General features: G+C 41.2%; 1 protein-coding gene across 1 annotated transcript in view; it reads right to left on the reverse strand.

The window, feature by feature from the left end:
• CHCHD6 (coiled-coil-helix-coiled-coil-helix domain containing 6) overlaps positions 1-14781 on the reverse strand; it is a gene marked incomplete at its 5' end in the record, with an annotated part of 112378 nt that overhangs the window by 45224 nt on the left and 52373 nt on the right. Inside the window, one exon of the mRNA XM_009082501.1 lies at positions 8716-8786. Coding sequence (XP_009080749.1) covers positions 8716-8786 — 71 coding nt within the window. The remainder of the gene's footprint in view (positions 1-8715; positions 8787-14781) is intronic.

Below are 14781 nucleotides of genomic sequence, written 5' to 3' on the forward strand. Positions count from 1 at the left end.
GAAGCAGCTCTCTGAATCAGAAAGGAAGCTGGCTCAGCTCCCACAAGGCAGAAAAGCAATATAGCAAGCAATAACTGAATCTGAAAACAACACACAGCCCAACAAGTGACCCGAATAGGGATTTTCTTTCTTCAGATAAAAAACATAATCTAAAAACTGGTTAAGATCTCAGGTCAGGAAAGGAAGGCATTCAGCCTACAGAAGGTATGTAGCACAGGCTGTGGGTTGTTGCAGTGCTACAATGCCTGGGAGTTGGCTGGGGAACTGCTGGTCTATTAAACCCCTCCCCAAAAAAGTATTCTAAAGAAAGTAACTGAAGTTGTGATATGCTGATTTCATATAACCACAAGACATGAGGGGCAGCAGGTTCAGTAAATTTCTCCTATGGGAGATGATCTTGTAATGATGTCAGACTGTTAAGGAAATGTTCTTTTTAAAAGAAAACCCTGACCACTTGTTTGAACAGCAGTTACTTTTCCAAAATGCCACTAAGCACTGCACTAGGTTCCTACAGTTTACACCACACTACACAAAGGGCTACCACTGATGGACAAAAAAAAATTACTCCATTAGTATATTCTGCAGTCATAGTGGCATATCCTGCTAAAGATGCTGAAACAAGTTTTGAGAGGAGAATGAAGCTGCTAGTGCTAAAGTTCAGATGGGATATGAAGCTAAACATTCACCTTATTAAAAAAATCCCCTTGCTTCTACCCACATGCTCTAATCTTCTAAACCACAGTGCCCTCTTTTACCATTCTGTGCAATTTGCTTAGCACTGACTCAGCAAGATCTCCATTAAGCAGCTACTCATCCCTCAGAGAACATCAGTAATGGTGTTTCAACGAGCACACAAAGTCTTTAAGTCCATTTTTGGGGGGAGGTTGGAATTTTTCTAATTTATTTTTAAATAAATACTGCAATTTCAAGAAAGAATCAGAAAATTTAAAAATCCTTACAGAAAATAATTTAGATAACATCGTTTTAAGTTTGGAGAAGACCACATGAAACCTCTGGGTGAAGTGAGCCCATGCCTACATGGCAGCAGCACCTGCAGTCAGCACAACACTGACTAGTTATCTCCAAGGAAAAAATATTCATCCCTGACCAAGCAAGTACTCCTGTCTTCCAAAAAACATCTTTTTGGGTCAAATTAGTTACAACTGAAGTTGTCATGGTATGTGTTTGTCCCAGACATGCAAGCAAGAGACATTTCCAAGGCGAGCAAGAAAAATAAAAGTATAGAAAGAACCAAACCTGTGAGGTTCTCTCACAATAGGCTGAGTATCTCATAGCCTAGAAACCTGTTTTTTCGAGTAACTTCATGAATTATCAAAATCACTACAAAGAAATAATAAAGTCATTGAAACCTGATCTGATACTTTTCTCTCCCTTTATAAGGGAGAACAGGACTTCTACCTCTTATCAGCCAAACAGCAAACACCACCAACTTCCTCTGTGCAGACAGATCACCACAATGGAAGGTGTCCACAGCTGTCCTGCCACAGTCCTTATTTCCTCAGACACCAGAAATATAGAAGCTCTAACCTACATAAGAAAGTATTTCCTCAAACTTCCCCCACTGGCACTTGCCTTTGGTGCCTTCTGTCACTCCTCCATCACCCCAGGAGGAGATTCTGACTCAACCGTAAGGACACGGCGTGTATAATCCAGAATCAGGAATACAATTACTGTTCAAAATAGCAACATTGCCCTTGAAATCAGTTGCTACTGAATTAATGACCAGATTGTTAGAGTGTTACCTCAACTTTGCCTTAGGCTGCTAATTAGCAAACGAGTCATTAATTCACTGGTAACAAGTGGTTTCTCAGGCATTATTGCTTCTGACATCTTTAATGCACTACTCTTTCTGGAAAGCTTCCCCAGACAACTTTAACCTCAAACCTTTACAAACCAACCCCATGCCATTACCAGAAGCACACGATACAACACACACACACTGAAGACAGAGGCAGAAAACACAGTGGGAATAGGCTGAGTTGGGTCATTAATTAATAGTCATGATACCTTTTTGAACTCAAAACCAAGGGGAGGGGGAAACCAAAGGCACAAGAAGTTCTGGATCCTGGTGTGAATCTGTCATTACATGTAAATACACAATAAAATACTATGAAACCTGGACAAACTTTGCTTCCACCATGGTACAAATTGGAATATGAAATTCCCAATCCAAGGGCAGAGATCTGCTTTTATTTTCACTGCATTGTCCACGATAAAGAGCTCTGAACTGAAATATTTCACGTACTCTGATGCACAAAGTATGTCTGAGGTTTGTTTTAACAGCTGCACAAATATCCATGCTTTTGAAAACAATCTGGATTTGGCATGCCAACAAACCCTGATCTAAGGGCTTTATAATGGCAACATTACTACAGAATACAAGTGCTTTCTATGTAAAAATCGATAGCAATAGAAACATCCCTAACAGACTACATGGAGTCTTTGGCACCTCTTCCTTTGCTATTCCAGTCTTTGCTAATCAGGTCTTATTTTATAAATGCCCAAGTTCTACCAAAGTACCTTTGAAGAAATGCTCTCGCAGTTTTGAAGAGACACCAGTTTTTCAGCACTAACAGAACTGCAATCTCAGTTCACTGGACTCATTTATTAGTCATCTCTCATCACACATGAGAGGAAAGACAATGTGAACATTAGATTAGAACATCATTTTACCAACTGGGCGAAAGGAAGATCTTACTTAGAATGAGCATCTTAGTAATCTCCAAGAACTGAACTTCAGAAAGAAGATTCAACAGCTTGGATAAAGTATACAATCTAATAAATTTTCAAGATCTAAAATTTGGTTCAAAAAAGAATAATCTGGCCCAAGTGGAACATTTACCCAAATCCACTGCACATATTCAACTTCTATTACCACACACCATATTCCTAAAGCAGTAGGAGAACACGCCTTGCTTTGAAATCAATGCACTGGTACAAACAGTTGCTTGACAACAGGCCTTCCAGAATTCATAAGGAAAATGTTTATATGCTAAGGTAATTAGTGAAAATATTTGTGAGGCAGAACTGAAAATAATCAGAAACTTTTCTTTTTCAGTAAAATTCATGACATGTAAAATGACACAAAGTCAATCTTTTACCCTCTCTTGAAATAACTGAGGAAACTCTTGCCTTATAGTCTCTTACAGCAATATTCCAATTTCCTACTAAGAGCAACTTTATAAAAGTGAGAAATAGAAAAGCATGGACTAATAACCCAACTCTTTACTTAGAGATTATGAAAAAGACTCACTCCAGACAGAAGTAGGAACAGCTAACACAAACCAAGCACTGACGGAAGAACAGGACTGGATGGAGCCAAATCATTTTGGTAAAGGTATTTGTTGCAGGGCACAAAAAGCACCATGCCGAGGTAAGGCTGGGGATGAACTTCCAGCAATAATCAGTCTCTTATTCCAAAAACTCTTAAATCCCTATTGCAGAGGCTCTTAATTTCAACATCAAATGAATCATTTATTTAATCTAATGACAGAAGAAATCCCAGAGCAATTTTGTTTTAAAACTATAATGTCTTTACTCTTCTCCCTGGGCTTCACAACTGTCCATATAATAACTACTTCAGAGTTTGACTTCTGGGCACAGCCCTCTGTTGAAATACCTGAGGCCTTGTAGTAGGTTTCAAGATCAACAAACTCAAATTTAACTATAAACTCCACATAACTATTCTATAAACTTTCCAGATCTACATGAACAAAAACAAACAAACAAAAAAAAAGGTAGTTTCTCTAGGTTCCAGTTCGTGCTGCCATTCTAATTGAGGGGCCATCAGCCTCATAAAATCTTGGGCAATTCAATAAAATCTTCATTTCCATGAGTACTGAAGGCAAGCCATAAATTCCCCATTCCCAGCAGATGATCCATCTCTGAACTTTGTTCCCCTACCCTCACTGAGTCAGTGTGGTTTTCTACTCCACGTTCAGCCCAGGAGGATACTTACTACTTACTGGTTTCTCTAACGTAATCACCTTAAATACTCATGTCCATTAAGTTTAAAGATCTTAGGACCATTAAATGAAACTCTTAGATAGTAAGTCCCATATGGAGTAAATCTCTCTGGCAGTTTCTCCATTGGAAAGCTGCCTGGATTCAAGGCTGATCTCCATCAGGATAAGATACCGACATTCTTTATGCACTCCTTGATAACAGCACAAAGCATATGCAGTCCTCTCAGCACAACATGCAAAGCAACACAGTCATCAGTAAGCAGCTTCAGAAACAGTTCTTCAAACTATAAGGAGATCTCAGAGGGAAACTCAGATTCAGAACAGTTTTATCTTTTAACAGCCTCCTAATCCCCTCGTCCCACTCCTGCAGCTTTACCTTTTAGAGTCACACCCCCACCCAGGCCAATTCTTGCATCCAAAATTAACAATTACAAAAATTAAATAAAATAAAGTGATAAGGCAATCTTCACAAAAGAAAATAAATCATTTTTTTTAAGAGAAAAAAAAGCATTTTGAGGATAAATCTAGAGTGCTGCACTAAGCTATAACCTCTTTACTGATGGTTTTTTCCTTCCCCTTAACAGATTCGAGGACTGTAATAACATTTAATCCTCAGAAGCTAATCTAAATGTAACACTCAAAAGAAGACAAAGACAACGCAACAGAAAAAAAATTTGGCCACTGCCTTTTGGGAGTGCTGCTTTATCCCTGGAGCGAGAGCATTAATAGAGCTTGGAATGAAATGCCATTTTATTCTCTGTAGCGGGGAGGGGATTAGCAAGTTGTCTTCTCTAAACCCAGTCTGAGTCATGGCTCTATGAACACTGAGAAAAGGATGTGGAACGAAGTGAAGGGCGGGGAGCACTGCCTTTTTATTTACACTCTGCTTCCTTTGTGGGTGGTTACTGATGTGCACAGTTTGCTAAACAGGGAGAGAAGAGGGGAAAAAAGTTCTAGGTCCCCTGACTTTAATTCTGTTGGTTAACAAAAGAGAAAATAATAATGCACCAATTATAACAACATCATTGAGACAACATGTCCGTGGCAACTGTCCAATTCACCACAGCATGTAAGCAACAAGGGCAAGTTGCTTAAGGTGCTGAAAGCTGTGCTCAGTGGTATCTTGTTGCTAGGATCTTCTTCCTGGGAAAAAGAAACAGGTTGGAAAGAGCCCAGAACAAAGGAGATGGAGACACTGTAGCAGTAGGAATGTGGAGACAGGAGCAGGCTGCGTTCAGGCCAAGAGATGAGGAACAAAGTCCATTGCTCAAGTCAGGCCATGCAGGTATCAAGCCTTGAAGTGGAAACCAACAGCTAATGACTGCATCAGTGATTTAACATGAAGCTCAGCACTAAGTACTCCGTTTTTGTTTCTATACAAAGGGAGATAGGAAGGTTTACTTGCCTACCTCGCAGGCATGCTGTGAAGGGTCACTGGTGGAAAGCTTGTACCAATATTCCTAAATCCTGCAATGCTTGACAATCACTAAGGAGAGGAAATAGTCCGTGGAACACTGGACCACTTGTGCCGAGCTGTAAGTGTTGATAAAAGAATTACAAAAGTCATTAAATGCCAAGAAAACACTGGGGGGTTTGTTTCAGATATTTCTTCTCTTTGCTTCAACATGGACTCTGAAAAACAGGGTATTCACTGTGGAAACAGCCCCAGCCCTATTTTCCTCTTCCTTCATCAGCTCTGCTGATGTATAATGGCAGAGGAGAGCAGAGAGAGGGTAGACGGGTCTCACAAGGCAGAAGTGCCAGGGGCAGGTCTTCATAGTGAAACAGGGATAATACAAGCTAGGGAACAGACATTATGTGAAGAAGATGGACTCTCTTCCATAGATGGAAAAAGTGCCACTCCTGATTTCCTTTTCTTAAGGAGCTGTTATAGTCCAGTACTGGAAACAGGCAGACCTGCTCTTCATTCATAATTTGGCTATATTCCACCTCATGTAATTTTGCTGGAGTGTCAGTTTATTCCTGCCAACCAAACTATTAGATCTGCATAAATCAGTCGAACCTATATTAGCACCTACTGTGCTTGTATGTCTAATATGAAAGCACAGAACAGGATGAGCAAACTATTCCTACACTGAAGGATCTTGTCATTTATTACCATAGAAAGGCTGTAGAAAGTCTTGAATGTGAGATGCCTAAAAAGTGAATCTCAGAAGGTGCAGATTTCAAGTCCTACCAAATGAGCATGGATGTCAATACAGGAAGGAAGCTCCCTTGACCCTGGTCCCAGCTTTAACATGACCCACATGTGTGCACCCTTAGAGTGTTTGTACTGCTGTACACCAAGGCAACAATCCTGACAAGGGTCACTGCATGCTGCTGCAAGAGACACACACTGCAGGCTGATGGGGTAAAGCAACGATTCTTCCTGCATGTACAATTATCAAACGCACTATCAATCCCAGACTGTGCACTCCAATACCCAGTTCAGTGCAATCCTGGCTACTGCTGGCAATTTCTACTACAAAGAAACAGAATGTACGATGTTCACAGCCGCAGTTTCAGTACTGCCACACAACTTGTCCCTACTCTACTGTGCTCTCATGAGACCCCACCTGGAATACTGCCTGCAGTTCTGGTGCCCTCAATGTAAGAAGGACAAGGAACTGTTTGAGCAAGTCCAGAAGAGGCCACAAAGCTCATAAGAGGACTGGGGCATCTCCCCTGTGAAGACAGGCTGAGGAAGTTGAGGCTGTTCAGACTGGAGAAGAGAGGGTTGTGTGGAGACCTCATAGTAGTCTATCAGTATCTGAAGGGGCTACAGGGGAGCTGGAGAGGGATTCTTTGTTAGGAACTGCAGTGACAGGACAAGAGGTAATGGATTCAAATTGGAGGGGAAATTTAGACTAGATATTAGGAAAATGTTTCTTCCTGTGAGGGTGGTGAGACACTGGCACAGGTTGCCCAAGGAAGTGAAGTGGTAGCTGACCCTGGCAGTCTTCAAGGGCAGGCTGGATGAAAAAGTGCCACCAATCTGGTCTAGTGGGGAGGTGTCCCAGCCCAGGGCAGGGGGTTGGGACTAGATGATCTATAAGGTTCATTCCAATCACTAAAATTCTATGATTCTACGATTCTCAAGACACTCCCAGCCATGTTATCTTTTTGCACAAAATTCACAGTAGGGCAAGTGTCTCTCTTTGCTGCAAAGAAGACAGACCAAGGAATCTGACACTTTGTGATGGCACAAGTTCATACTGCCATCAATTAGAAGAGCACTGTCCAATAAGGCCAGAAGCCAGGAACTGTTAAATGATAAAAGCTCAATGAAAAAGGGAAGAAGCCCCTAAGAGACTATAAACACATGGTCCAAATCTTAAAGAATTCATTAGCATTTGCATTGGTCTCAGCCACTAACCTTTATGAGAAATAGTTGCATTCCTGAGCTTCCTACATTACCAGTCTTCAGCTCCACAAGAAACAGAGGAGACCAAATGAAACTGAATTATCAGGAGCCAAACTTAAGACTACTATAAAAAACAGGTTAGTTACAGTCTGCAATAGTAAGTAAGGAACATAATCCCAGGTCTTGGTCTCTTCCTATACCAAGTCACAAGGATAAATCATGTGTTCCCAACAACTGATGACACATCTGCAGAAGCAAATCCAAGAAAAGACTGATCAAAGACTGTCAGAACTTTATGTTCTATGAATTCTTTTAATTCTATTTAAAAAGATAATTTAGAATTCTACTATGGAAAACAGCATGGAAATGCATGCAATGTGTTAGCTGCCTTGTTTTGGCTTCTTTAGCAACTTATTGCTTCACTGTCCAAACAAAAATGTGAAATTACAACAGGTTATGTGATGCTTTGGCAGCCAAATACAACTTTAAATAAAGACAGCACAATATACTGCACACCCCACTAACATATTCTTCACTACTATATTATCTATTTATGCAATTAAGTATTGTACAGTCTGGATTGGACCCAACCGGACTACATATGCTGCTACTCCAGTTTGCTGCATGTTGGCCAACTGTTTACCCAACTGAGATCCGAGTGCTGCTCTCGACAGTGTAATTGCTTTAGCTTCATTAATATTAAAGAATTATAGAAAATATTTTTTCTTGGGCAGCTGTTAGTGCATGTGGAACAATAAGATATATAACACTCCTGGCAAATACAAATGGAATTTAGACACTAAATATGCTCATGGTAAAAGGACAACATTAAAGGTCCAAAAATGGTGCCAAGGCCAATAAAAAAGGCCATTGCACCCACTCTAAGAAAGCATTCATGAAAATTACAACTCTAGTTAGAAACTTACAGGGCAAAGGTTTAGGGTGTTTACCTTTTTTCCCCCCAGGGACAATGAAAACTTCAGAAGTGGTGCCATTCTCCCTGCTCCCATGCACCAGCCCAACGCTGCAATGTGTAGGTTAAATATACTAGGTCAAAGTCTGAACAGATTAAGCATATTGCACTCCCATTTGGAAAACCCTACTAAGTATTTCTATTTAATATGAATTTTCTAAGTCCATGTCTTCTCTCTCATTCTTCTTTGCAAGATTTATACTTTATATACTTTATACAAGACCCTGTCAAACTTGGCATGGAAAGAGAGGATGGTAGCTCATACCTCCTCAGTCCCCTCAATACCTGACAGGAGTAACTTCACATTCTGCTTATGTGAATATCCAGAGGCTACACACAAAGCATTATGAAATGCAACTGGAACTGCTGAAAGAACAAAAATGGCTCCTCACTTTATCCACTCCTCCGCCTTGGTGGCTGCCTCCTGGTACTGCTCGGATGTCAGCTTGTAGATCTCTGCATTCTGAAACAAAGAATAGAATGCACAGCTCTAAAACTTAAAGGCATCTCAGATCTTACAGTCATAAAGTTATCTTCTATAATTAATATCAATTTCCAACAACAAACAGCATATTCAGTTCAAAGAACATAAAAAAAGGCTTAAGAGTCAATTTTATTTCCAGCAAGACGCATCAAGACCACAACACATCCTTCATTCCAAGCTTCACCTTTGTGAAGGGAAAGCGGGGGGGAAAGGTCACTAACAACCAACCATCAGCTTTGATTATTCCATGTAACCACAAAAACAAGGTGTTTCCAGCACTGAGTTATTTTGAGTTTGGTGGTGTTTTGTTCTCTTCTTTCATTAATTGCTGTGAAGAATCTTGTAAGTTACTGACATGCAAGTATCAAAATTGGCTGCTAGCACTGGAAAATCCATTTTACATTTCACTGCTTCTACTTATGTTACTTATTCTTTAAAAGAAAATTATGCAGCCTGTTTCCCTTTTAACAACATAGGGAGGCATATCAGGTATCAGCTAAGGCACTGCCAAACAGAGTCTTGAGTGTCTTGCTGCAGGGCTTAAGAGGTTTGCACTAAATTCTCCTGGACTTGCACAGGAAGAGTTTTAGTTCACAACTGCTCAGTCACTGAACACGGAGGATGAATTCCTCCTCTCGGCTGCACTTAAGAGCCTCCCAAGCACAAACAGCAGGAGGGAAGGGCTGTGCACCCCCAGTGACTGCACTACAAGGTCTTGTGTCACTAAACCACTGATAAAGCTGCTTTAGGCAAAGCCTCTGGACTCCCTATGTAATTGCCTCACTCAAAGCTCATCTGCAAGCCTCTTAGTCTGAAAAGGCACAAGCAGAAAATATGCAATAATCAATCAAAAGAAGTGACAAAATGGTATTGAGAGCGAGGACAGCTATTCATTTAGGGCCAGTTCTAGCTGCTATCTCATCTCTCCCCAAATTTGGTCATTTTATATAGAATACTATTCTTGCCCTTCTTCATTTATTTTCCCATAAATGCAGCTGTGGTCCTGCGCATGAAGAGCCGACACATACTGTTCAGTGGTTGAAAAAAGGAAAGGACAGATATAACTCACGTTCTATTAGTGGTTCTGCCACTTGTGCAATCTTGGGCAAGTCACCATTTTCCATCTGCAAGTGAGGGATAACAGCTGCCTGTATCTCTGAAGTTGTGTGAAGCTCAGCTAATTGGAAGGTTTATACAGGTTTTCAGAGCCTGGGCTTCAAGGTGCTATATTTAAGCGTTTTATCTCTGCTGCCTGAATTTATGTCACATACCAAAAAACCACAGAACAGATTTTGCTTTTCCAAACTTTGACCTAGGAGACAGATTTAAACTGGAGGACTAACCACTTCAAAATGCATTTTGCCAGCAAACTATCATTAATGTTTTTGTTTACTTGTTACATAGTGGTCAAACTTCTATGCTATTAAATCCATTTTTCTCCTTCCTATATTGAAAAGTTCAGCTTTTAATGGTGCCTTTTTCTCTGGCCTATAAACAGACCTCATGACTTTCAGTTCCCTGCTGTTACTTATTCACATATGAAACCACAAGACCTGTGCTTCATTAATTAAATTTGCCATTAAAAATTAAATAATGTGAATAAGTAGATGTAAGTGTTATCTCCATTGGGCTTCATAAATCTCATCGTTTCTCCAATTACTACGCAAGCAATTTTCATATTTCATACTGTCTGATTTCTCAAAGGGATTGGATCTGAGAGATCAAAATGAGAGAAACTGGGGAAAAAAGAGAAAGCAAGGTGGAAAATTAAACATTTTTCAGGCAATGGGAAGTAGCCCCGTCAGATACTATTAGCCTGCAGCACTCTGCAGTGAAACAGCAGCAGGAGAGGAAAACAGGAACAAATATGTTGTACGTGAGACCCAGCATGAGGCTGCATTTAACCCACCAAAAGAAAGAAAAAATAGCCAACAGAATCATTTCCTGGTTGTACTGTCGAGCAAAGTGGTTGTGGCACAACCTTGCCTAGTTTATTAGAGAGTTCAACTGCCCAGCACTTCAGTCAGCCTCATCTTCAGCAACATCAACTACAAACACAAACAAAAATAGCTGGGAAAGAAACCCAGGGCTTAGTTCTGGATCCTAAAGCTCCTAAAAGCAGGCAAGTGAGAGCCTGAACGGAGAGGCAAGAATCTCAGTGATAAAAAGGAGGAAAGACCTGGCCTCAAAGCAACCACATGGCACCACACAAAGACAGAGGGGCAGCACAGAAGGCCTTCGACCTGCAAATGAAAGCTGATGGGTTTTAAAAACGGAAAGGACACACCTTTGCAGATGATCTAACTGGGCCTCCTGCCTTTGGGCCAGACGTCTCTGCCACTTTCTTTCCCCTCCCCCCTCAAAACCCGATGAAACAGTATTTCCAATGCTATGAATCTTGAAATGCTTCCCCAAGTAATAAAAGCAGCAGGTTACCATTTAAATCTGAGTTCATTTAACAAGCAGACTAATTAAACAGGTTTCCCTTGGCCTTTAGGCCTTTTCCTACCATGGGAAAGTCGTATTTCCGTTTTTCCTAAACACTAAATGAGTAATGAGTGGGCAAAATGGGCAAGAGAAGAGCCTTTCAGAAAGTTCCAGTGGTTTGGGGTTTCTACTTAGAGAGAGTAATTTTCCTCATTGATATGACTTCAGGTGCAAGAGCCGCTTCACTTTCGGTACTTTACCTACCACACTACAGCAGGAGATAACATTCCAGTGGCTACAACAATCTAAGGCTTTATAATAAGGTTGCAAATGAGGAACCAGGCTAGGTACGACCTGAGCACTTCACCCAACTTCAGCAGGGCTGCCCCACACAAGGCCTATTCTGCAGGATCAAGGTGTGGTATTTGCACTTGAAACAAAGTCTGAGCTGCCCATAGTCTTAGTGAAGTCCTTTATCTTCATAAAATGATATTCAGTGGCACACTAAAAGAGAGAACATTCCACACAAAATTACAAGACATCAATGCTGCTTTTAATTTACTTTCACAATATTTGATGCTTGAGATAAAATGGCAGCTCACAAAGAAAAAGTTGAACATGAGACCTCAACTATTATTAAATAAAGCTTCTGGCAGTCTTAGTTGCAGAAATAAGTTTAAAAACATGACCAAAGGACACCATAAGGGCTCAAATAACAAAAGACACAGAAAGAATGAATGAACCACCTAAAATGTTTCACTTCTCTCAATAAAGCTGAGCCTTAGGGGAGTCAACTTCAGAACATCAGAGCTTTGTCATATGGGGAGAGAGCTCTCCAGAGAGGACAAACAAACTAAACAAAGAAATGCTAGTTTGAAAGATTTTTCTTTGCTACTAAATGATGGTTCGTAGCAAATAATAAAAACGCCAAGAAGCTATAAAAATACATAACTAGAGCCTAAAGTGCAACAGAACCACTTTCCTTTACCCTGCTGCTTTTCTACAACAGATTTTCTGCTATACCCTTGCTCCCCACTCTTCCCAAAACACCCTTGTGCTAAAAATTCCCCTTCCAAAGGGAATCAATTTTAAAACTCAGAGCTAAATTTGGAGTAATTTTAATTCAGCATTCCTCCTTGGCTGCAAATATGCAAAGAAACTCCAACACTCACTACTACACCTCGCTACACTGCCCAGGCCCTTTCCAGAACATACAGCAAAGAAAGTAAGAAAACAATATAGCAGAAGACTGAGTTCTCAGGGTTATTTCAGGAGGGAAAGTAATTGAAGCATAAAGAGAAAACCCTGCCAGCTCATTCTCACATTGACATTAAACTACATTCCTTACAACTTGAGTGAAACCGGCGCTACTTGCAGTAACATGTAAAACAGAAAACCAAGCAACACAAGGATGAGGAACTAGAAATTAATCAGATTTTAGGTTAAATTCTTTTCGAACATCAAGCAGCAGCATTACAAAGCTGACACTTGGGACAAAGAATTCTCCATCAGGTTCAGTCTGGGTCAATAGATCAGAAGGTGTCTGGATTAAAAAACAACAAACCTCAACCACAGCTATCTTGAGATATTTTGACACCTCAGAGTATAGGAGCTTGTCAGTGGTCACAGTGTTTAAAGATACAAAGAGGATTAACAGCTGTTGAAATGCTGCCAGCCTAGATGAATGCCAGTGATAGCTCTGATGAAACGGAGCAGGGCAACAGAGGCCTTGACAAATGCTGCAGACGACAGCCGGGGGATTAGATGGTACAATCTGCCTTGCACCTGACAGACGTGTTGCTTCGATCCCCTCTCCCAACATCCACGCTCTCAGCTTCCAGCAAACCTCCCTGTGCAGCCCCACGCGAGCCCAGAGGAGCACAAGAGGCAGCACTGTGAGCAGGGAAACACACGGTGTGCTCCACGGCGTACGGAAAGCAGAGATTGCTTCTGGTGTATCAAATGACAACTGGAAGACACTCAAATTCCTGCTTCCGGCTGCTTCTGAAGCCAGAAATAAGACCTCACACCATCCTGATAAAGCAGCACGACTGTCGCCTGGCCGCACACACTTGGGGACGGGGAACACACGTGCCCTGGACACAGCTGCTGCCACGGGGAACTGCGGGAAGCTGCAGAGAAACGTCGGCCAGCGCAGGCTTCAGGACCCACCCTTGCTCACAGCAGTGCCTCAGGGAAGCAAAGGTACCCCCAGGCTCCCCACACCTCACCGGGTCGCTGGTTCGCACGCACTAAAAATCAGGTTGTTCATTCTCATCACTCAGAAGTCTCATGCAAATGGCTCCTAACAGATTTGAAAAATTACCCCATCTACCTGCATCCCTCCCACAGGTACAGAGGCAGATGAGCTGAACCGATCTGTTCACTGGACAACCCTTTGGATCTGTTAAAATCAACTCACACAATCAATCACTTCTATCAACTTTGGTCCAAAACAGGGAGTTCGGGAATTTCAGGACACGCTGCAAGAAGCAATCTCTTCACCTCCTGAGCTCACTCCTCTAGAGTTCCTGCTCAGCCCATTTGTTTGTTATCAGCTAGCATTTAGCTAAAAGAGATCATTCACATTTCCTACTTCCTATCAAGTGCACATACACATAGAAGTCAATTAACAAGGAAGAGAAACAAGCACAGAGTGGCATATCATGAGAGAACAAAAGTCAAGGGTTAAACTGCTTCTTTTAAAATTCATATTTTTTTAAAAGGTAACAGAGGAAAGATGCAAGCAACTACAAACAGCTTGCTGATATGAAAAAGAAGATTTTTTCAGCCAAAGCCAACTTCTAAACACAGCTCTGTTGTTTGCTGTGCATGTGTGGGTTCATCCACTCCTCCCGCTGAGACCAATAATGAAATGAGAGCATTGAATTTGTGTCGTTCTATTCTTTCCTTCGGCAATAAGCTGTGAGATCATAAATTTTGGATTAAGATTCAGAGAAAACATAAAGAGAGCAGTGTCCACAGTAACAACACAGACAAGTTAAACTAGTCATGGGCAGAAGTACATTCCTCTTTGGACAGATCTTCTCATGACTGCAATATTATCCTGAGTTGAAAGCAAAATATTAATTCTGCAGCATATCTAGAAAGCTTCTTAAAGATAAAATCCCACAGAATACCAATCTCCACAAAGATTTAGAGAGGCAGAGCTGGGGAGAGGGACCATGGCTGGGTTTACCCTATGGATAACAAACTAGGCACAAAAAGGTTAAGCTACAGCCCCCAAAAGCACACAGTAACTCGAGCAAATGTACATAACCCAGGACTTCCCAGAACCAGGTCCCACACCAAGATACTCCATCCGGGTGAAAATGGGCTCACAGATCCAGACTGAGATCCCATGCCAGAGTTAGACTGTCTCTACAAAGGTACCCTGGGAAGACTCCAATTAAAACAGGTACCCCACTGCAAGATGGTACTGGGATTCTCCCAAAAGCTGCAAGTGCCTCATTGGAAACATGTTATCTTCAGGTTGGAAAAACAACCAGCAAAAAAAGAAATTATTACTACAGAGGCAATTAAAAGG

The sequence above is a fragment of the Acanthisitta chloris genome, unplaced genomic scaffold (genome assembly GCF_000695815.1).
Source record: "Acanthisitta chloris isolate BGI_N310 unplaced genomic scaffold, ASM69581v1 scaffold12889, whole genome shotgun sequence".
NCBI classification, from domain to species: Eukaryota; Metazoa; Chordata; class Aves; order Passeriformes; family Acanthisittidae; genus Acanthisitta; species Acanthisitta chloris.